General features: G+C 41.2%; 1 protein-coding gene across 3 annotated transcripts in view; it reads left to right on the top strand.

Annotated features, from left to right (window-relative positions):
• The first annotated feature begins 1,466 nt into the window (after positions 1–1,466).
• The window catches only part of chek2 (checkpoint kinase 2), a 339,656-nt gene continuing 317,636 nt past the window's right edge, over positions 1,467–23,486 (top strand). The window contains exons 1-16 of one of the 3 annotated variants that reach the window (XR_014600701.1): positions 1,467–1,581; positions 3,492–3,811; positions 7,407–7,531; positions 9,182–9,314; positions 11,659–11,749; positions 13,390–13,486; positions 13,639–13,692; positions 13,782–13,846; positions 15,243–15,342; positions 15,547–15,633; positions 17,721–17,887; positions 18,544–18,662; positions 19,334–19,419; positions 20,194–20,262; positions 21,092–21,160; positions 21,395–21,740. Coding sequence is in view for 2 of the 3 variants with exons in the window: in XM_084056103.1 (XP_083912229.1) it covers positions 3,499–3,811; positions 7,407–7,531; positions 9,182–9,314; positions 11,659–11,749; positions 13,390–13,486; positions 13,639–13,692; positions 13,782–13,846; positions 15,243–15,342; positions 15,547–15,633; positions 17,721–17,887; positions 18,544–18,662; positions 19,334–19,419; positions 20,194–20,262; positions 21,092–21,160; positions 21,395–21,490 (1,671 nt within the window). In the remaining variant the exon portion in view is untranslated. Of the gene's footprint in view, positions 1,582–3,491; positions 3,812–7,406; positions 7,532–9,181; positions 9,315–11,658; positions 11,750–13,389; positions 13,487–13,638; positions 13,693–13,781; positions 13,847–15,242; positions 15,343–15,546; positions 15,634–17,720; positions 17,888–18,543; positions 18,663–19,333; positions 19,420–20,193; positions 20,263–21,091; positions 21,161–21,394; positions 22,139–23,486 lie in introns of those variants that run through there. The other 2 variants (XM_084056103.1, XM_084056104.1) reach the window with 2 other exon arrangements.

The raw sequence follows: 23,486 nt of genomic DNA on the forward strand, positions 1-23,486 counted from the left end.
AAGAGTATCTGAAAGTCAAACTAGCAATAGAAAACATCCTTTCACGCTGTTTCACAAATCACAGATTGGGACTTGTTTCAGTCATGAGATTCTATGTTGCTTCATCCCATGCTATCACTCCCTCAGTGTGCTGCAAACACCCTATATTTCCTCGTTCTGTTTTCCCGACAAAATCAACATGCAGCGACGTGCACAGATAGACTTTTGAAAAAAGGGCACAGCAGGGGTCTTCAACAGGGGGTCCGGGACCCCTGGGGGGTCCTCAGAGTTACTACAGGGGGTCCGCCAAATCTTTATGTGATATGATTTTTCTTTTTACCATAACCACTCGAAACCTGGCATCCCTTTTCTGAGGAGAACTTTAGCCAAAAATAGGCGATCTACAAGCCCACAACGCCTCGCGCTGCGAGGCGTTGTGGGCTTGTAGATCGGCTATTTTTGGCAAAGAGGTATAGGTGTACAGGGGAAAAAAGAGCAGACCAAGTTTACAAAAAAAGGTATAATTTACTTGAGCACCTGCCCCTCAAAATGTCTGTGCACGCCACTGTCAACATGTAAACGTGTGCATCTCCATTAGCGATGTGCAGGAAATATATTTGACTGGATAAGTTCATTAAATCAAACTGGTTCACTGAGTAACCGGACACAAAGTTGCCAAGCTTTTATAACAAAACAGACAGGACTAATAGAATGAGCTCATTTGGTTTAATTTTATTTCAGTAAAATATCCCTCAACTCATGATTTATTTACATCACACACTTTAAAAAAACGGTTTGGGGATAGCTGATGGGTAAAATAAATAATGACTTGTAAGATTAAAAAACGTAACAACTGAACAAATTTGTTTCAGATGCTGATGCACATTTTAATACTTATGGAGCCTACTTTTTAATAAGAACATTATTAAGACCAGCAGATATACTGTAGTGTACAATGATAACTATCAATAAAATGTTGAATGACCTGTTTCATTTATTGGTGTTTGTTAGCATGTTAGCAGTTATGAAGGGCAGCTGTCTCCCTCTGTCTCTCTCTGTTAGTGTTGTAGTGCCTACACAGTGTAGACTGTATAAGTGTACCATATTGTATATATTACAGACTGTATGATTCTTTGAATATTTGCCTATATATGATTATTTAGTTTTTTGTATTATTACTTTTTATAAGTCGGCTACTATTTTATTGTTATCCACTGTTGAGGGAGTTTGAAGTGCAGCTTTATAGCTGGATGTGTACTGGATGTTCTTTTAGCAGGTTATTGTCCCTCTATTCATGCTTTTATTTTGAAGTCAAGTCGTTCCACGTTGGCTGATTTCACAGAGCTGAGGCCGACTCAGCTGACAGCTCCTAAGAACACGTGATCAGTTCACAACTTCTCATTGGCTGCGCGGTGGCGGGATGACATGCGTGACATAGCAACACTAGGAAATACAATTCCCAGAGTGCATAGCGTCCACACTCACTGTTTCTTCATAGAGTTCACATTGCTTCTTCCACATCCCGGACAATTCACACAGTGTACACGTGTGGCTCGAGAAGATATCAGCTTTCACTGCAAACAAACAAACAAACAAACAGCGGTAAGTTTGAAAGAGGAGAAGATGATGATCATTAAAGTGTATGGTGTTTATTGTTGGTTCATTGAATCTAAAGTGAAGTGCATGAATCAGTGTTGTTATGATGATGACTACTTCCGTAGATGCAAGCCTATGCAAGTATCGACTATAAAATAGTGTTGATGCATCAATCACTGCTGATGCCATAGAGATACTATTAAGCTGACAGGAGAAAAATCATCATCATAATAATCATTATTATTAACATTAATAACTAGTTTGTTTGTGTCTGTGTGCCATTTCTGTTCATCTACTTTCCATTCTGTGTGTGTGTGTGTGTGTGTGTGTGTGTGTGTGTGTGTGTGTACTGGTGTTTGTTTTTGGGAGGAGTACACCCACTTTGTGTGGTGTCCCAATTTTGGACACAAAGAGATTTTTTTATTCCTTCAAAAATAGATCTACAAGCTCACAACGCCTTATGTGTGAGTTTCAATAACAGATTTTTTTTTGTGGTTGACATGGATTTCCTGCAGTACATCCTGTTTATGTTCCATCAAGGTCACTTCACTTGCAGCAGGGCTGGGTCATGAAACCAGTTCAATAGGGTTCTGTGGGATGGCTGATTTAAGCAGTCACCCCCTGGCCTGAGTCAAACGAATTACACATTATGTGACTATGTATGTGTTTTGCATCAGATGCATACAAGGTAAATAAATCAGTCGCCACAAACATTCAGGGAGAGCCATTGTCCGCACAGCGTAAAGCCCAGTCCACACCAATAAAACTAGTCTAAACTTGCAACCAGTTGCAAGAAATGGCAGCGATCTGGACAGACCAGTTGCCATTTGGGGATAATGGTTGCAACTAGTTGCGTTTGGAATCATTGGACTGGGCTAAAGATGTTATATTCTCTCCAGACAGTCCTTGAACATAGTGGGGATTTCCTGTAAATAAACACAAGACAGCATAGTGCCATTATTGAATTGAGTGATGGAGGCTTTTTAGAGAAAAAAACATTTACATCATGGAGACACATGGGATGATAATGTTTCATGTTTGGGACATTTGAATGTTTTATCACCATTCCAGACTGTATTGGGTTCAGTTTAGTACAGAATAGAACAGAATAGTGGGATCCATGTTGCCCCCCCCCCCCCCCCCCCCCCCCCTCTCCCCCTCTCTCCCCCACTGTCTGTCTGTCTCTCTCACTCCAATCTGGAAACCCATTCAGAAAAAAAGGGGAAATAAGTTGTTTTCCCTTTTGTTTTTGCCTCTGGGGGCACCACCTCCCTTTTTTTGTGTAAAACAGGAACTCTGGTTTGGCCCCTCCCCTTTCTTAGTCCACTTCCTCCTGGGTCCTTCTGTGTTTATCCCTACTAACAACATCATTACATGTTTAAGGCAGTTGTGCCGACAGAATCTGTCGTTGAGATATTACTCTCACTCTGACATATTAGGGTGTCATTAGAAAAGAGAGCTGGCTCTCAATTGACCGTTTGTGCGTCTCTGCGTTTAACCCATTAAGACCTGGAACTGTCATTTTTAGATTTGAGCTAAAAAAACATTATTTTACACTTTGGGCTATTCAAAAATAGCAGATATACAAGCTCATAGCGCGGCACCGAGTGCCGCGCTACGAGCTTGTAGATCTGCTATTTTTGAAAAATCGTGAAAATGTGTGCAAATCTTTGAATATATATATTTTTAAAGCGAACATTTTTAACTCAAATCTTTGCTTCTGGGGGGTCCCTGGAACATTTTTTTTGATGGTGGTCCGCGGCCAAATACATATTATTTTGGGGGTCCTTGACATGAAAAGGATTGAGCACCACTGATATAGAAACATACGTTTTTTCAGAATACTGTTGAGATTTAGGAGACGTGTAGAATCGACTTCAGGTCTGTGTTTAATAATACATCGTTTTTTCCTTCAGGTCGAGCATGTCGGAAGACCTCCCCAGCCAAGATGACAAGAAGACCCAGTCGCCCCCAAATCAGGCCTCCCATTCGCAGACCCCCGAGACCCAGTCCCTGGAGCACCAGTCGTCCCAGTCCGTCCAGCAGCAGCAGCAGACCGCTGCATCCAGTTCGTCCAGCGGGCCGTCCTCAGCCAGCCAGTCGTCCAGTGGCTCCGGGACGGTCAGCAGCGCGGACACCATCCCAGTGTCGTCTCTGGCCTCCGTCCCCGAGGAGCCTGACGTCCCCAAGCCGTGGGGCCGCCTCCTGCCCATGAAGAGAGGCTACAGAGTACATGGTTTGTGTTTACACTTTGGTGTGTGTGTGTGTGTGTGTGTGTGTGTGTGTGTTATGCACTCCTGTATGCAAACCTGCAGTCAGTAGGTGTCCAAGATGATTCGCTTACAGCAGTGGTTCTCAAACTTTTTCGTGCCAAGGACCCCCAAATAGACACTTATTAGACCGCGGACCCCCATTTGAAAAGATAAGCCAGGGACCCCCATAATAGAAGATTTTTACGGCTCTCTAGCAGTGATTTCAACCATTTTAATTTCAAGGATCCCCAGTTTGACGTGCATTAGGGCTACGGACCCCCATTTAATGGCATGTATGTCTCTGGGACCCCGATTCATATTGTAAAATCAATGTTAATTTAACTCTGAGAGTGTCCAAATGGAACCAAATGGACCCGTTAGGGTCCATTTGGTTCCATTTGTACACTCTCAGAGTTACAGACCCATAAGGGTCCATTTGGTCCCTGTCCATCATTTAGCTGGGGACCCCCTGGAACCCCCTCAAGTACCCCTGGGGGTCCTCGGACCCCACTTTGAGAACCAATGGCTTACAGAACCCTCCACACAGTTCAGCACTACATGACACCCATTCCCAAGCCTGGTCCATTATAGCTCCGTTTGTACTAGGCAAACATTATTATTTTATTGTTTTAACCCGTTTTGGGCGGGAAGCCCTATTTGTAACCATACCTTTCAGGACGGGAACCCATTTTGGGCTTCTTGTTGCTATGTACAGTATATAGCAACATACATTTGTTGTAATTCTTTGACAAATATTTGACATTTTTCAGAAAAAAATAGATTTAGAAGGCGTTTTTAGAATAGTAGTAATAATAGTTAGTCCACATAATCAAACGGATCCGGTTTAAGCTGGTACAGCAGACCGGACGAGGTAGGCTGGAAATCAATCCAACTCTAATACGCGCAGGATGTCACTGTAATGGAATGGTTTTAGTTTAGTGAAGGACAGACCGAAGGGAAGCTGAGAGGGAGACGATGTAGGAGAGACACTGAGTCAGACAGACAGACAGTGTAGGAGTGACAGACAGTGTAGGAGTGACAGACAGACAGACTGACGGAGAGACAGACAGTGTAGGAGATACAGACAGACGGACAGTGTAGGAGAGATGGACAGACAGACAGACAGACAGTGTAGGAGAGACGGACAGACAGACAGTGTAGGAGAGACGGACAGACAGACAGTGTAGGAGAGACGGACGGACAGACAGACAGACAGTGTAGGAGAGACAGACAGACAGACAGTGTAGGAGAGACGGACAGATAGACAGTGTAGGAGAGACAGACAGACAGTGTAGGAGATACAGACAGACAGACAGTGTAGGAGAGACGGACAGACAGACAGTGTAGGAGAGACGGACGGACAGACAGACAGTGTAGGAGAGACAGACAGACAGACAGACAGACAGACAGACAGTGTAGGAGAGACAGACAGACAGACAGTGTAGGAGAGACAGACAGACAGTGTAGGAGAGACAGACAGACAGACAGACAGACAGACAGACAGTGTAGGAGAGACAGACAGACAGACAGTGTAGGAGAGACAGACAGACAGTGTAGGAGAGACAGACAGACAGACAGACAGTGTAGGAGAGACAGACAGACAGTGTAGGAGATACAGACAGACAGACAGACAGTGTAGGAGAGACAGACAGACAGTGTAGGAGAGACAGACAGACAGTGTAGGAGAGACAGACAGACAGTGTAGGAGAGACAGACAGACAGACAGTGTAGGAGAGACGGACAGACAGACAGTGTAGGAGATACAGACAGACAGACAGTGTAGGAGAGACGGACAGACAGACAGTGTAGGAGAGACGGACGGACAGACAGACAGACAGACAGTGTAGGAGAGACAGACAGACAGTGTAGGAGAGACAGACAGACAGACAGACAGACAGACAGACAGACAGACAGACAGACAGACAGACAGTGTAGGAGAGACAGACAGACAGACAGACAGACAGTGTAGGAGAGACAGACAGACAGTGTAGGAGAGACAGACAGACAGACAGACAGACAGACAGACAGTGTAGGAGAGACAGACAGACAGACAGTGTAGGAGAGACAGACAGACAGTGTAGGAGAGACAGACAGACAGACAGACAGACAGACAGACAGTGTAGGAGAGACAGACAGACAGACAGACAGACAGACAGTGTAGGAGAGACAGACAGACAGACAGACAGACAGTGTAGGAGAGACAGACAGACAGACAGACAGTGGGGAAGCTGATAGAGAGACTAGGGCTTGCCAATATATAGATGCTGTATAATAAATATTGTGATAGACTAGATATTGAATTATGATATGGCACGGCATACAGTACGTGTTGTCTTTTTCCTGGTTTTAATCAGAATGAGCGATTTTATTATTTAGCGCCACTGTTAGAAGTAGAACTTCACCCTAGGGGAAACACTACCGTAGTGCAGACAGTAGGACAGCTGAGAGGGAGACATTGTAGGACAGACAGACAGACAATAGGACAGCTGGGAGGGAGACATTGTTGGACAGACAGACAATAGGACAGCTGAGAGGGAGACATTGTAGGACAGACAGACAGTAGGACAGCTGAGACGGAGACATTGTAGGCACGTTTATTTATATTCCACAACATGGCAATTGGGTGTGCTTTACATAAAACATTTAGCAAACGCATCATAAAAGGACATTTGAAGGGGAAATAGTAGAGACGGATGGTAGGAAAGCTGAGAGGGAGACGGGTGGAGAGAAAGACAGTAGGACAGCTTAGAGCATGGGTCTTCTTCAACTTTTTCAGGCCAAGGACCCCCTAGCTGAGAGAGATGAAGCACGGACCCCCTCTGTATTGTATAAAATTGTGTTTCAGATAAACACTTTGCTGCTCTTTTTTCCCTCTGCACCTATAACTCCTATAGCCAAAAATAGCTGATCGACAAGCTCACAACGCCTCGCAGCGCGAGGCGTTGTGAGCTTGTAGATCTGCTATTTTTGGCTAACGTTCTCCTCAGAAAAGGGATGCTAGGGTTGAAGTGGTTAGTTCCGGTAGATTACTATATTTGGTGGGGGCCGCTCATTAAAAATAAATACATTAAAAAAACTAGCGTCATTTGTATTGTTGACCTATTTCTACCATATAGAGAAAGTTTCGTTCAATTTCGACCCCTCTGTCACATGGTACTATTTTTTGTATCATATATTTTGTGTGTGAGTAGGCTGCCGCGGCGCAGTGATTCTGGACACAAACATTAGTACCATGTGACAGAGGGGTCGAAATTGAACAAAACCTGCTCTATATGGTAGAAATAGGTCAACAATACAAATGACGTTAGTTTTTTTAATTTATTTATTTTTAATGAGAGGCCCCCACCAAATCTACTAATCTACCGGAACTACTTCATATTTATCAGAAACGGACCATAACTCTGACCACGGGACTCGGGCAATCAATTAATACCTTTGCAACCACTACATTAATGGTAAGTATTTCCTACAGAAAATACTCAAAAAATCTGAACTAACCCTTTAAGGAGAGAAGGTTCTAGTTGGTGATGTGTTGTGTTGTGTTCTATTCTGACATCATGTGTGTTTGCTGGTTTCCAGATTGCGTGGAGGATCAGTACGAGTTTGGGAGAAACACGAAGTGTCACTACGTGATTAAGGACCCCGCACTGGAAGCAGTGGGACGATTAAATATCATCAGTAAGAAACACTTCAGGATAGTCAAGGTATCACTGACTGACTGACTGGTTCAATGGCAGGATGGTTAACTGACTGCTTTGCTACCCAACTCCAACTGTTTTACCTCAGGATATAACTTGAATGTGGAACTAGGGCCGTCACGATTACAAATTTAAGTTGACTATTAATTGTCACTAGAATAATTGCGATGAACGATTTTAATTGTGTGTTTGGCATCGAACATTGGAACATTATGAATTAAAAAAATATTTCTGTTTACCTTTTAGGCTTCGAAATAAAACATTGCACAGGCCGGGATTTGACAAATAACTTAAATATACAAAGTAATTATTGACATATTTAATAATTTTATTTTAAAAATGACAGAAATAGCTGATCTACAAGCTTACGCGTTGTAAGCTTGTAGATCAGCTATTTCTCAGCTATTTCTGCTTTTTTTTAAATATTTGAAAATGTGAGAACATTTTTCAACATGGAAACGATTATGACGATTATGCAAAAATTGCGATTATCTAAAATAATTGCGATTAGACAATTATGTAATAATTGTGACAGGCCTATGTGGAACATTTGGAGAATTGTGTGTAGTGATTCACAAAGTGTGCCACGCTGCTCTCTTTAGATGATTACTAATGTATTTGCTGTGATTGGTCTGTGACGAACCAATCACAGTAGTTATTTGCACAACTGCACTTCAATCCGGTCAAAAGAAGAATAAAGGCACACTGACCTTGACCTTGTTCCTATTTTGGGCATGCCATTTTTATATTGTAGGTGAAAAATTAAAAAATCCGACTTTTTAACACATCGGGTGCCAGCATTTTTTCATAACCACTTACCGTGGGTGCCAGCATTCTCCCCATTGACTGCGCTTTGCTGTTTAAAGCTTCCGCGTGCGTTACAAGCAAATCCACGCAAAAAAAAGCATCGATTCATGTTGTGCCATGAGCCTGGCTACAGCCTGGAACCATAACATTTCCCTCGCCAGTTACAACGGGGGGGGGGATCGCGCATCGCGCATGCCCGGTTTTCCCCACAGGAAACAGATTCGGAGATATAGGTGTTTCAAAGTAGGAAATAGACAGGAAGCGGATGGGGGAAAAAATGTTGTTTCCGGTGAGCGATCTGGCACTTCCTTCGCAGGATTACAATGGGTGCTCCCAGAGCTGCTCTAGCCCCGCCCGCGCGGAGAAAAACGAAAAAACAAACAAAAAGACTAAACTCACGGTTCAGACCGTGTTCGGCACCGGAGCGCCACTATGTAAACACACGGTTCAGACCGTGTTCGGCACCCGATGTGTTAAAAGTATTTTGCGTTGCGTAACTTGGCTATTTTCGCAATTCATAGTACAAAGTATATACTGTAGGGCTTCAATGGTTAATGAAAGCTTTTAGACTACAGCTTATTATTTTTCTGATTTTAAATATTTTGAGCTTAATTGGTCCAGTAGATCTAGTCTGCTTCTCTGCTATATACCTAAATGGCACCAGTATGTACATAACTTGTTGACAGCGCAAACAAAATAAATCACCTAATGTGTACAGGGAACAGTTTATTTAACAGATTTCTGAATGAATGACTGATTTGCTAGCTTTGTGAATGCAGCAAAAATGACTGGTTGACAAACTGACTGTCTTTTCTCTCCGCGCGCGCGTGTGTGTGTGTGTGTGTGTAGGAGGATACCATCGCGTATGTAGAGGATCAGAGTAACAATGGGACGTTTTTAAATGGGAGTTTAATTGGAAAAGAAAAGAGGCTTCCTCTGGTCAACAATGATGTCCTGGCACTGGCTGAACCCACCAACAAAGGTTAGTATCTCTCCATTCACTCTCACGTTCTCATCTGATGATCACGTTCTCATCTGATGATATGTGTTCTAACTGTTTTTCCTCCAGCACACTGTGGTCAAAAGCTGCAAATCCAAAGTCAGTCAGCGGACCGGACCACAGAGGTCCTGTGCGCAGGGGGCAGTGTTGATTTTGACAGCAAATTTTGATTTAGTTTTAGTCATAGTCTTTTGAATACAATTCCATTTAGTTTTAGTCATATTTTAGTCATCTTAAATGTTTTAGATTTTGTCTAGTTTTAGTCGACTAAATATAAGTCATCTACAGTCATCTAAATATCATAAGATTATAGTCGACTAAATCTACAGTTGATTTAGTCGACTAAAATGTATTTTGGCGGTGCCTTGATGGCGTCGTAATGCCTGATTTTACACTTATTTGCATGCTGAAAATAGCCGATCTACAAGCTCACAACGCGTCGCGCTGCGACGCGTTGTGAGCTTGTAGATCGGCTATTTTCAGAGCGCAACACCCAAGCTCAACCAAACATAAAATGACTTGTCTTTTAGTTCTACTGGATCTCTTCTCCACTAGTCCCTCACTAACATTTTAGTCTAGTTTTTATTTGTTGACTAAATTGTCAATATATTTAGTTTTAGTCATCGTAGCTTAGTTTTTATTTCGTTTTTATTTAGTTCTCGTGAGTGAAAAAAAGGTAGTCGACGAACATTTTTCGTCATAGTTTTAGTCAACAAAATCAACACTGGCTGGGGGTCGCCTGCTGGGTGTGTGCGTATTTTTGTAGGAAGTTGGACCTGGCGAAAGTGCTCAGGTGTTGAATTCAACATGTTGAATCATCTGCTGTCGATCAAGTTCATTACATTCTGTACACGCCTTTGTGTGTATTAGCTCAGACGTGTTTGTCTAAAACGAGTCAACGAGCTAAACAAACACAAAGGGACCACAGAATCGGTTAATCAAATGGGGTTGTGTAGTGTGTAGCGTATACTGCAATGCAAAAATGTAATGAAGGAAGTTGGTGGGTAATGTTTTTTATGTCCTTGTCAACTGATGATGATACAGTTTGTCAACTTTATGTAAAGTCTTTAATTTTGATAAAGCAAATAATGCTTTAAGGTGCTTTTTGGGGGTGGGCTATTTAGTGCATGCTAGTCAAATGTGGGGTTGGTCCCACACACACACACACACACACACACACACACACACACACACACACACACCGGGCTGAATGAGGGTTTCAGAGGAAGGAAGCATGCAGAACTGACTGATTGTCTCTCTCTGGGTACATACACACATCTCCGTTTGCTGGCGTGAAACGGGTCGCTACGAAACGGAAGCTCTTGTTCCGGATCCGGCAATTTTGTTAGGTATACATATGTGTTGCGGAAACAGGATGTGCTTTTTCCGGACCGGATCGCGTCCGTCTTTCCGTTTTTTTTTAACATGGGAGTGGATGGGACTTCCGGCCGTCTGTACGGTCACGAACGGACATGTGTGTATGTACCCACAGTCTACAGTCTTTATGTTTATAGACTTGATGTCTCTCTCTCTACAGTCTTTATGTTTATAGACTTGTCTCTCTCCGTCTACAGGCTTTATGTTTATAGACTTGTCTCTCTCTGTCTACAGTCTTTATGTTTATAGACTTGTCTCTCTCTGTCTACAGTCTTTATGTTTATAGACTTGATGTCTCTCTGTCTACAGTCTTTATGTTTATAGACTTGTCTCTCTCTGTCTACAGTCTTTATGTTTATAGACTTGTCTCTCTCTGTCTACAGTCTTTATGTTTATAGACTTGATGTCTCTCTGTCTACAGTCTTTATGTTTATAGACTTGTCTCTCTCTGTCTACAGTCTTTATGTTTATAGACTTGTCTCTCTCTGTCTACAGTCTTTATGTTTATAGACTTGATGTCTCTCTGTCTACAGTCTTTATGTTTATAGACTTGATGTCTCTCTGTCTACAGTCTTTATGTTTATAGACTTGATGTCTCTCTGTCTACAGTCTTTATGTTTATACACTTGTCTCTCTCTGTCTACAGTCTTTATGTTTATAGACTTGATGTCTCTCTGTTTACAGTCTTTATGTTTATAGACTTGATGTCTCTCTGTTTACAGTCTTTATGTTTATAGACTTGATGTCTCTCTGTCTACAGTCTTTATGTTTATAGACTTGATGTCTCTCTGTCTACAGTCTTTATGTTTATAGACTTGATGTCTCTCTGTCTACAGTCTTTATGTTTATACACTTGTCTCTCTCTGTCTACAGTCTTTATGTTTATAGACTTGATGTCTCTCTGTTTACAGTCTTTATGTTTATAGACTTGATGTCTCTCTGTCTACAGTCTTTATGTTTATAGACTTGATGGCAGATGAACAGACCAACTATCCTCAGGAGTTCAGACAGAAGTACTTGGTGACCCGGGTTATCGGCACGTGAGTCAGACGTTATTAAGTACTTGAACCCACCAGATCTGATTATTGATCTAACTTTAAAAAAATGTTTTTTGTCAATTAAGAGGTTTATTAAAATATTATACGTTCGGTGCCTGCATTTCTTCCATCCACTTACGTTGATATGTTTCGTGCTGTAAAAGCCCCGACGCGGAAGTGCATGTAAACAAAGCCTGCGTGCGAGACGGCGGAGGGTCCCGACTAACGCCTGGAACAATAATATTTCCAACGCGATCCTCCATTGCAGCGTGATGGCCGATCGCAAACGGCTCGCTTCCACCACGTTAAAAAGAAATGGAGATATTAAGCTTTAAGTCAAGGAGATAACATTGGAAAGGCCGACCGGAAGGATCTTTGACATGGATCCACATCCGGCCTCTCCTTCTCAGAAACTCCTTGGATGATCCCAAAGTTTCGTTTTAGCGCCCCACGTGGGCCCCACGTATAAAAATAAAATTGGGTCAAAAACGGGCCGGACCGTTTACGGCACTCATTGTGTTAACTGCCAGAGTAATAGTGGTACGCCACTGCCATCCGTTGCATAGCTGTGGCCTGTTGAATGTGACTTGTTTTTGCCTAAAGCAACAGGAACGGAGATGAAGCCATTTTCCAACAGGAGATAAACAGGAAATAAACGAGTTTAAAAAAAAAAAAAACGTCAATTCCAGGTCTGTCGTCATCTGGCAGTGAAAGCATCATTCATAGGGTAGCGAACAACACCATCTTGTGGAAAACCACTGAAAACACAAATCTCGTCAATCTTGTCAGTTGCTTTATTTATTCGTTAGAAAGAGTCTTTAACTTGAAGAAAATAGGACATATTATCTGACTGAACTGTATTCATAATACTAATAAGAATTAAAGAAATTGTCTCATGTAACTGCAGCTGACAAGTGGTTGAAATGAGTTTTGGGTTACAATGTGGCATTGATAATGTAAATTACTGTAGTTCCATATGGTCCCAGTCTTAATTTAAATTTTATTTCACGCCCATCTAGTCTGTTATAGTTGTTTTTATATATTTTTAGTTTTTACAGCGGTTCGCATTGTTACTTGCTTTTTAACCGTCGTCTCTAAACAAAATCTAAATTAATGCAAATCAACCATTTTAATAATTAATACTGAGTAGATAAGATGTCACAGATTTGCGCCCAGTTGAATCCAGTTCTTAACCCATTGAGACCTGGAACGCATCTGTGTCACTTTTTCATTTGAGCTAAAAAGCATTATTTTACACTTTGGATATTAAAAAATAGCAGATCTACAAGCTCATAGCGCGGCACCGAGTGCCGCGCTATGAGCTTGTAGATCTGCTATTTTTGAGAAATCGTAAAAATGTGTGCAAATCTTTCAATATATATTTTTTCAAGCAAACATTTGTAACTCAAATATTTGCTTCTGGGGGTCCCTGGAACAAAATACTTTGAGAAGGGGGTCCTTGGGCCAAATACATATACATTTTGGGGTCCTTGACATGGAAAAGTTTGAGAACCACTGACATAGTAACATACGTTTTTTTCAAGAAGACATTTAGAAGACATTCCAAAAATAGACATTTTGTACAATCGTCAAGATGCCGGAATGCATTTAGTAATGTGTGCGTGTGTGTTTCTTCATTCCAGAGGGGTGTGTGGTGAGGTGAAGCTGGCGTTTGAGCGCTCCACCTGTAAGAAGGTAGCCGTCAAAGTCATACACAAGAAGAACTTCCCGTCAGTAGGGGTGAGTCACGTGTCAATCATCTCTGTGTAAATACAGGGCTGATACCCAGTTGATCCCATCATGTGCCATCAGACGATCGGCTATAAGGAATGGTCAGTTTTATCCAGTGTCAGAACGCATGCGATTGTTAATATTTTCTTCCAATCGGACAGACGGCGGACATGAATGCAGAGAGAGAGATACGCATTCTCCAAAAAATAGATCACGTAAGGAAAAATGCATAAAACAAAAATGAATGAAATGTTCTTTTAATGTATTGATTCATCTAATGTTCTGTCCTCTCCTTTTCTTATAGCCCTGTCTCATCAAAACGGAGGACTTTTATCAATCCGAGGAGTCTTATTACATTGTACTGCAACTGTGAGTCTGAAACGGACCCACTGTTAACACGTACTCTCTAGTCTGCTACACTGTTTCACATACTGTGCTACACTGTTAAACTTAGTCGACCACACTGGTACACTGACTACCACAATACCACACTGTCAGTGTTAGGGATATTAACAATTAATCGATTAACGAATTAATCGATTAAGAAATTATCCGATTAAATCAAACAATTAACAATTAATTGAAAAAAATAAAAATAAAAATATATACCGGTATATATATATATATTTTTTTTTTAAATGTTCAGAACCCAAGGTATGATGATGATAACTTACTGAAAAAGGCTGTATCTCAGCTCCTAAGCACTTTTTTTTAGGATTTTTTTTTAAATCTGAAATTAAGATTCTCAGATTTAAAAAAAACGCTGCTTATCAGTTAACCGGTTAATCGGTTGATAAGGTTATCAATTATCAATTAATGAATTGATCGATAATTTGCATCCCTAGTTGTTGCTAGGTCTTCAATGTAATGAGTCTGCAGGACCCACAGGTGGTCTTTCATATGGGTCGTGTCAAAATTCTTTGGGTCCCCAATTAAATGTATCTATTTAGATCATTTGCAGTGTTTACATGCCGGAGTGGTCAAAATGATCGATCTTGACATATTGAACTCGATTAAGCAGGAAGCCCGTAGAGGACTCCCATTTCTTTACTTCATATTTCATGAGATATGTCATGATATGTATTACAGATGTATACTCTTTAAAACGCATGTTATCTCTCTCTGTCTTTCTCTCTAAATGGTGATATTATAAATACTATACTTATCCAATAAGACAATGCATCATACTATAATTCTAGTAACCGTCTTGAGTAGGTGCGTAGGTGAAGCGTAGGTGAAGCTACCCGGTTCTCCTCAGTGGCTGGACCAATTGCTCTGATTTTGCACACAGCCATTGACCATTACCATCTGAACTTAACTGTGAAGCCCGTTTTTCAATTTCATCAAATCTCAGCTTCTTATTAGCGCTTTTGTGTCAAAGAATGTCGCCATGGTTACGGGGCTGCCCAGCTATGGGACGAACTTCCTCCCGGGTTGCCAGATCATGTGCGCATATCCCCCCACGGATGCGTCGACCGGGTATGGTCTAGTAGATTCTAATTTACGGACCAAGTTTCAGTTTACTTAACCAGGCACCAGGTTTTGGGGGCTTCAGGTGCTTCTGTTTCATGATGTCATGCATGAGCTGTGATTGGTCTACTTTTGAAAACACGCACACACACACACACACACACACACACACACACACACACACACACACACACACACACACACACACACACACCGTTCTACATGACTTGGCCTGTGACCATATGCTAAAAACAATGGAGAAAAAAATGGATAGATTTTCTCTTTTTCCTGTCAGGATGGAGGGTGGAGAGTTATTTGACAGAGTGAGGTCGAATAAATCGCTGGAGGAGCCAATAGCTAAGCTTTATTTTTACCAGACGCTTTGTGCGGTGGAGGTGGGTGGAGCCAACATATGTCAATCAATAAAAATCACAATATCGCAGATGTAATACTCAGATTATCACAATACAAATATAAAATATTGATTCAATTGATTATTAATATAATAATAAAAATAACAGTCAGGATGTGTGTGTGTGTGTGTGTGTGTGTGTGTGTGTGTGTGTGTGTGTGTGTGTGTGTGTGTGTGTGTGTTTTAGTATCTCCACAACAACGGCATCATCCACAGAGACCTGAAACCGGAGAACATTCTGCTAGCTTCACAGGAAGATATCTGCTTGGTCAAGGTACACACACTCTACACAGACACGCATCGTTTAGCCCATTAAGACCTGGAACTGTATCATTTTTAGATTCAAGCTAAAAAGCATTATTTTACACTTTGGGCTATTCAAAAATAGCAGATATACAAGCTCATAGCGCGGCACCGAGTGCCGCGCTATGAGCTTGTAGATCTGCTATTTTTGAAAAATCGTGAAAATGTGTGCAAATCTTTGAATATATATATTTCTAAAGCGAACATGTTTTACTCAAATCGTTGTTTCTGGGGGGGCCCTGGAACAAAAGAATGTGATGGGGGTCCGCGGGCAAATACATATCATTTTGGGGGTCCTTGACATGAAAAAGATTGAGCACCACTGATATAGAAACATATGTTTTTCAGAAAACTGTTGAGATTTAGGAGACATGTAGAATCGGCTTCAGGTCTCAATGGGTTAGGGACGGGTGCTTGGCTGTTTGTTTGTAAACGATAATGTATGTTTTGATCATTTTGTGGCGGCCAGCGACATGGGGTATTAATACTGTGTACATTGGATAAATCTCACAGGATAAACTTTCACAATAGGCATTTGGCAGATGCTCTTCTCCAAATTGGATTAAGTGAAATGAACCCTAGCAGTGATGCTGATAGTCCTGCGTCTCTGACGCACGTCATTAACCCATTGAGACCTGAAGTCGATTCTACATGTCTCCTAAATCTCAACTTTTCTGAAAAACCTATGTTTCTATATCAGTGGTGTTCAATCTTTTTCATGCCAAGAACCCCCAAAATTATATGTATTTGGCCGCGGACCCCCATCAAAATAATGTTGTTCCAGGGACCCCCCAGAAGCAAAGATTTGAGTTAAAAATGTTCGCTTTAAAAATATATATATTCAAAGATTTGCACACATTTTCATGATTTTTCAAAAATAGGAGATCTACAAGCTCGTAGCGCGGCACTCGGTGCCGCGCTATGAGCTTGTAGATCTGCTATTTTTAAATAGCCCAACGTGTAAAATAATGCTTTTTAGCTCAAATCTAAAAATGACACAGTTCCAGGTCTTAATGGGTTAAGAAAAGACGCATTCAACTCACCGGCTGTGTGTCCATGGGACGTACAGTAGGCTCAACCTGATCTCGCGCGACTTAGTGTACATTGCACTGAGGTGTCATTCCGTGCATAGACAACTGGAAAACCCGGGGGAAAAAAAGTACATAGCCGCCTCACATCTCCCCCATTGTGACTAAACCATTTCGGAGGTGAGGGGCCACCGAGTAAGCTAAAGCGAACGAGTTGCCGTCCCGAACGTTGCGACGTTCGCTTGAGCCTACTCAGCGCCGTTTGAGTTGTGTACCGATAGGCACAGAATCGTACATTTTCTTGTGGGGACTGCTCTGCTTCCGGGTTGCAACTGGTTACGCCCACCGTGGGACTCGCCGTACATATGCACGGATTTTCGGGTTTTCTAGGCGACTATGCACGGAATGAGGTGCACTGGATCCGTGCAATGTATACTACATTCTGTGAGATCAGGCTGGTTATTCTGTGAGATCAGGCTACTGTGCAAATATTAGTATTCTGAAAAACGTAGGTTTCTATATCAGTGGTGCTCAATCTTTTTCATGTCAAGGACCCCCAAAATTATATGTATTTGGCCGCGGACCCCCATCAAAATGTTTTGTTCCAGGGAACCCCCAGAAGCAACGATTTGAGTTAAAAATGTTCGCTCTAAAAATATATATATTCAAAGATTTGCACACATTTTCACGAATTTTCAAAAATAGCAGATCTACAAGCTCATAGCGTGGCACTCGGTGCCGCACTATGAGCTTGTATATCTGCTATTTTTCAATAGCCCAAAGTGTAAAATAATGCTTTTTAGCGCAAATCTAAAAATGACACAGTTCCAGGTCTTAATGGGTTAAGAAAAATCTTGGTAGAAAACAAACAAACAAGTGCCATCTCAATAACATACTTAACATTTGTGGTCAAGCAAAACAAATCGAAGTAACCAACTTAGATCGGCATAGATTAACTAATAAAGGTGACAAGAATAGATATGTGTGTGTTTGTGTGTGTGTGTGTGTGTGTGTGTGTGTGTGTGTGTAGGTGACAGATTTTAACCAGTCTAAGATCTTAGAGGAGGCCAGTCTAATGAAGACTTTGTGTGGAACGTCTTACTACCTCGCCCCTGAAGTCTTCACCCAAGCCAACACTGCAACAGGATACGGCCCCAAGGTTGACTCCTGGAGTCTGGGAGTCGTCCTGTTTATCTGGTGCGCTGCTTGTCTGTCTGTCTGTCTGTCTGTCTGTCTGCTCATCTTTATTCTTGTAATCACAGGTATTAACAATTAGTAACATTTAAGTAGTAAGGGCGGGCCGATGTGACTTCAAATCAATATCACGAATGTTTCAAACATGTGCCTAGATTATATTCTATATATTTTGGCTTAACTCATTGAGTGCCATTAACACGTTTCACATGTTTTACCACTATGGTGCAACGTGCCATTAACGTGTTTCACATATTTTTGAAAAAAACTAAAATAACCCAAGATATCATTATCTGAAGATTTGCAGCTCCATCCACTCCTTGTTTAACTTATAACTGAAAAAGGCTGTATCTCGCTTCCTAAGCACTTTTACTTTGAAAAAATAAAATAAAATAAAAATCGTACTGGCCAGAAATGGCCAGAAATAATTCGGGCACTCAATGAGTTAATTGCCCAGCCCTACATATTGACCTTACTACTCTATTACTCTCTATTGTTGGCGAAAGGGCTTTTCTGTGTGGTAGTACATACTGGTTAAATAAAACTACATCTTGCTTCAATTTGCATTTGTGTTTTTAATTCTGAAAAAGTTAGTGTACAGTTACTATCCATTCTTACCATTTTCCCAGTAGTCATTAATGTGATGTATGTTGTGTCAGTCTTTGTGGCTATCCACCCTTCCATAAGGACTGGAGCAAGGATCTAACTGTTCAGCAACAGATCACTCAGGGAGTCTTCAAGATGGTGCCAGACAAATGGGATGCCGTCTCTAAACAGGGTATGACACTGTCTCTATATATAGGACACTAGTATATACAGTATATACTACAGTGTGTACTACACACACTACAGTACACTAAACGCACTACACCCTTGATCCTAGGCACTATTCACTACATAGTATACGAAAATGCATTACGCCTTTTTTGTTCTTGACTAAGTTTAGGCGGCAGTACTGTACCTTATGGTACACTAGATTCTTTCTTTCTTTCTTTTTCCTTTATTTATTCAGGAAAGCCCATTGAGAGCAAGCTCTCTTTTTCAAGTACGCCCTGATAACAACATATAAAATGCACGCATAATGAGAAACAATAACAAACATTTTAATCGCATTACAATGTCACAGATGCAAATAAACATAGTGTGACATGAAACGGGTGCAGTCACTATGTAGTGTGTCCTCAAGAAGCACCCTGAATGTCTCTATTGAGACCAATCGCACCGGTTTCAGAGAGTCCTGAAGTTTGTTCCATTTGTGTGGAGCATAATACATGAACGCAGTTTTTCCTTGTTCACTGCTTCCTTTTTACTTCAAACTATTTAGGAAAGCAGTCTACTGCACACTCTCTAGTAGACTAGATGCACTATGCCTTTTGTAATGCTTTGAGCAGTAGTATGTACTGTACTATAAAGTGTGTATCGACTTCTTGTTGTCTGTATGTCTTTCAGCGAAAGACCTAGTGAAGAAACTACTGGTAGTCGATCCAACTCACAGACTCACTATACAACAAGCTCTGCAACATCCCTGGTTACAGGTACTACTACTACTACTACTAATGGTACTAGTACTGCTACAACTAGTAGTTATAGTGCTACTACTATTTCTACTACTTGTCAACAATGTCATCCTTCCTTCCTCTCTAGTTAATATGGTGTAGATTGTTGGGTTTGTTCAGGAGGAGGTGTAACTGCACAGCAGGTTGTTGGATTGAGATGACAGTAATAATGGAATGTTTTCATTTAAGTTGTTGATAAGGTATACATTTTTGGCTATAAATGTAGCATAGTTGACTTGAGCAGCTCCTAGGTTCAGCTGCCAGGTTCCTGGCCTTGGTATATATTCAGAAGGACCACAATTGAAACAAGCCTACGGGCTTTCTTGTGTTTTTTATCCTTTTGAATTTTGATATTCAATACACTAATCAATCAATCAATCAATCAATCAGCTATATTCGTTGGTCATGTCTTTCATGAAAATGTGTCTGTCGAGATTGTCCAAATATGAGCCTTCCTATAACGGTGGCCATTGTAAAGTGTGGATTTGGATCGCCAACACTCGTCATAATTTGCTGCGCATAAGGTCTTTGAAGACTTGGAAGGAAGGGTTAAAATGTTACGGTAATATTCATGTTAGAGAATTGGAGAGAAACAGTCCGCACCCACAAGGTGCATTTTCTTCGAATTTCTTAATTTACCGCAGCAGCATTCATGACAAACGGACGCGTTTCGGCTACTCAGGTCTTCATCAGTGTTTTTGAGAGTTCGAGAATGTCTATAATGTGTGCATGCGTTTGTTCATTCTTTCTCAGGACCCTGTAATGTTGGAACAGGCTCGTGGTGTCATGGGTCCCCCAGAAGCTGCTGCTGGAAATGCCAGGGTAACCAACGCACACACGCACGCACACAAAAGTGAAGCAACATTTAGGTTACATTTTTACAGTCTGTCCGCTGCCAATCTTTCTTCAAAACGGAAATAAAACGGTATAAATCACAAGCACATCGAGTGTCTGACTACTAATCACACACAATGTTTTATCAGAACTTTGTTCAGCTGGTTAGAACATGTGCAAGAACTACCAAACAAAGTTCTGAAAGGCACTGCTGGAGTTCTTCATGACGTCATTTTGTGCCAAGGACCCTCAACTTGATATATATTTGGCCGCGGACCCCCATCTGAAATTTTTTTTTGGACGGGGACCTCCAGAAGCAAAGATTTTAGTTAAAAATGTTTGTTTTAAAAATATGTATTCAAAGATTTGCATAAACTTTTTTTTTAAAGTTTTTTCAAAAATAGCAGTACAAGTTCATAGCGTGGCACGGGAGTGACGTGCTATGAGCTTGTATGTCTGCTATTTTTGAATTGCCAAAGTATAAAATAATAGTTAAAGTGGTTAAAAATGATTATGACGCTATATTAACACATTTTGCTGGGGACCCCCTGGTACCCCCCCAAGGACCCCTGGGCGTCCCCGGACCCCAGTTTCGAACAAAGTTCAGCATCGGTCGGAGTAATGGCGGTACTAATGGAATGAATTTCGGCGACATTTGTAGCCGAAATGCGTTTCATCAAATTTGGATTGCCAACACTTAATTCATAATTTGCTGCTCATGAGAGGTCTTTGAAGACTTGAATGAAGGGTTAAAATATTACGGTAATATTCATGTTGTTAGAGAATGTCTATAATGTGTTTGTTCATTCGTTCTCAGGACCCTGTAGTGTTGGAACAGGCTCGCGGCGTCATTGATGCCCCCGAAGCTGCTGCTGGAAATGCCAGGGTAACCAACACACAGACACACACACACACACACACACACACACACACACACACACACACACACACACACACACACACACACACACACACACACACACACACACACACACACACACACACACACACACACACACACACACACACAGAAGTATGCTGAAACCTTAATGCACTTGCTATATTCAGTGTTAATATGTAAACGATGATACACTGAACCTGTGTGTGCGCGCTCCCCCAGCAGGATGGCAGGATGAAGAGGAGCAGAGAGGAAGATGAGGAGGAAGATGATGCACAGAACCCTGCCAAGAAGAGACCAGTCCAACCCACTGAATGACTGTCAGGGACCATTACGTTGCACCTTCCTTCGCCCCACTTTACACATTGTAACCTTACCTAATGGTTACTGTTTTTGTTTTTTTACTGTTTGATAAAAACGGTTTTATTTTTCACTTACCTCAGTTTATTTGTTGATGGGTCATGCAAAGGACACTCATAGAAATCATGAATCCATATTACAATGAAAAAGTGAATCCATATTGCAATGAAAAAGATGCAAATATACATCTATTTCTTTAACGGTTCAAGTTTTGTTACAGATGTACTTCATAGAAAAACATCATACTATATACAGTAGCATCATCTGAACCTAACCTAACCTACCTGAACCAGGGTTAAGTGTCTTGCTCAGGGACACTTTGACGCACAGACCTGGGCCGGGAGGCGAACCGGTGACCTTCTGATTACCAGACAGCGTCTCTGCCCACTAAGCCCTTAATGCTTGTCTTATGATTGGATAAATCATGAGTACTTTATAGACACAGGCTTCAGAGAAATTACCAAAAGGGTAATTATTTTGTTTCTTTCTTATATCTGTTGTGTGTTTTTAACTGATCTTTCCGTTTTTTTTGTATTCTTGCGCATTGCAAATGAGGGCAAACCTCCATGTTCTTTTTGAGAATAAAGGTTTTATATCAATAAACCAAACTACACTTGTCATGAGACGTACAATACTGTCATCTCTACAGGATGTGACGTTAATGAATATCCCTTCTGAATGTGTCCTGTTTTACATAAGCCCTCAGAGCACCGTCGCATTTATGTTCAGTTGTATGTTCCCTTCATTATACAGGGATGATTTGATGTTAACCCTTTGAGACCTGAAGCCGATTCTACACGTCTCCTAAATCTCAACAGTTTTCTGAAAATGTATGTTTCTATATCAGTGGTGCTCAATCTTTTTCATGCCAAGAACCCCCAAAATGATATGTATTTGGCCGCCGACCCCCATCAAAATATGTTGTTCCAGGGACCCCCCCAGAAGCAAAGATTTGAGTTAAAAATGTTTTCTTTAAAAATATATATATTCAAAGATTTTCACGATTTTTCAAAAATAGCAGATATACAAGCTCATAGCGCGGCACTCGGTGCCGCGCTATGAGCTTGTATATCTGCTATTTTTGAATAGCCAAAAGTGTAAAATAATGCTTTTTAGCTTTTTAGTCTTAATCGGTTAACTGTTGGTACAGTATGGTTAATGTTGGGGAAAGTTAGTTTGGATGAGGTTTGGGTTATGTTAAGCTTCAGGTCGTTAGGTTGGTGTCAAAACACTATTGCTAATTGGTAGGCTCTGTAGTGTACGTCAAAGATGAGAGAAACATTGTTGCTATTCTGAATTGTAAAAAAGAAAAGGATTTACAGTGCGGTGCGTTAGCCAAACTTAAATACCATGAATACAAAAGGTTTTCTCGCACACTTAACATACAGTAAAAGGAATGGCCACAGAGGTTTGACCGATGCAAAGCAAAAATAGAACAATTCTTTTAAATGTCTTGTTAATCTGTGTGTGGTCTGAGCCCTGGAACATGAATGATCCTCTTGACTGTCTTGTCCCTATAAGACACACATGTGTCTTAACTCTTTATGGCAGACTGAGGATGTATTTTTTAACCGAAACATGTTACATTGCCACCTACACCTTTATTTGGGTAGCACTCTTTAATTTGTTTTACTATGGATCCTCATTAAACATATATATTCTATTTTTGCATCTGCCAAAACCTCTGTGGACCTTCCTTTTGTTATGTTAGTGTGTGAGCATTCCTTTTGTATCCTCTGTAGTGTACATCCCAGAGGTTCATGTGCAAATGTGGTCCCAGAGAACAACAGTATGGGGGCCACACTGTCTTAGTTTGTGTGTAGGGAGATGATGAGTTTGTGGCTGAATTAGATCCTCATCCCCACTTCCAGCTTCTCCCTCCTTTCTAACCACAACCACTTCAGTTTGTCCAATTCAACTATCTACGTTTGAGGTATTTTTTTTTACTTTAGTG

This window comes from Gymnoscopelus microlampas (assembly GCF_963454915.1).
Source record: "Gymnoscopelus microlampas genome assembly, chromosome: 4".
NCBI lineage: Eukaryota > Metazoa > Chordata > Actinopteri > Myctophiformes > Myctophidae > Gymnoscopelus > Gymnoscopelus microlampas.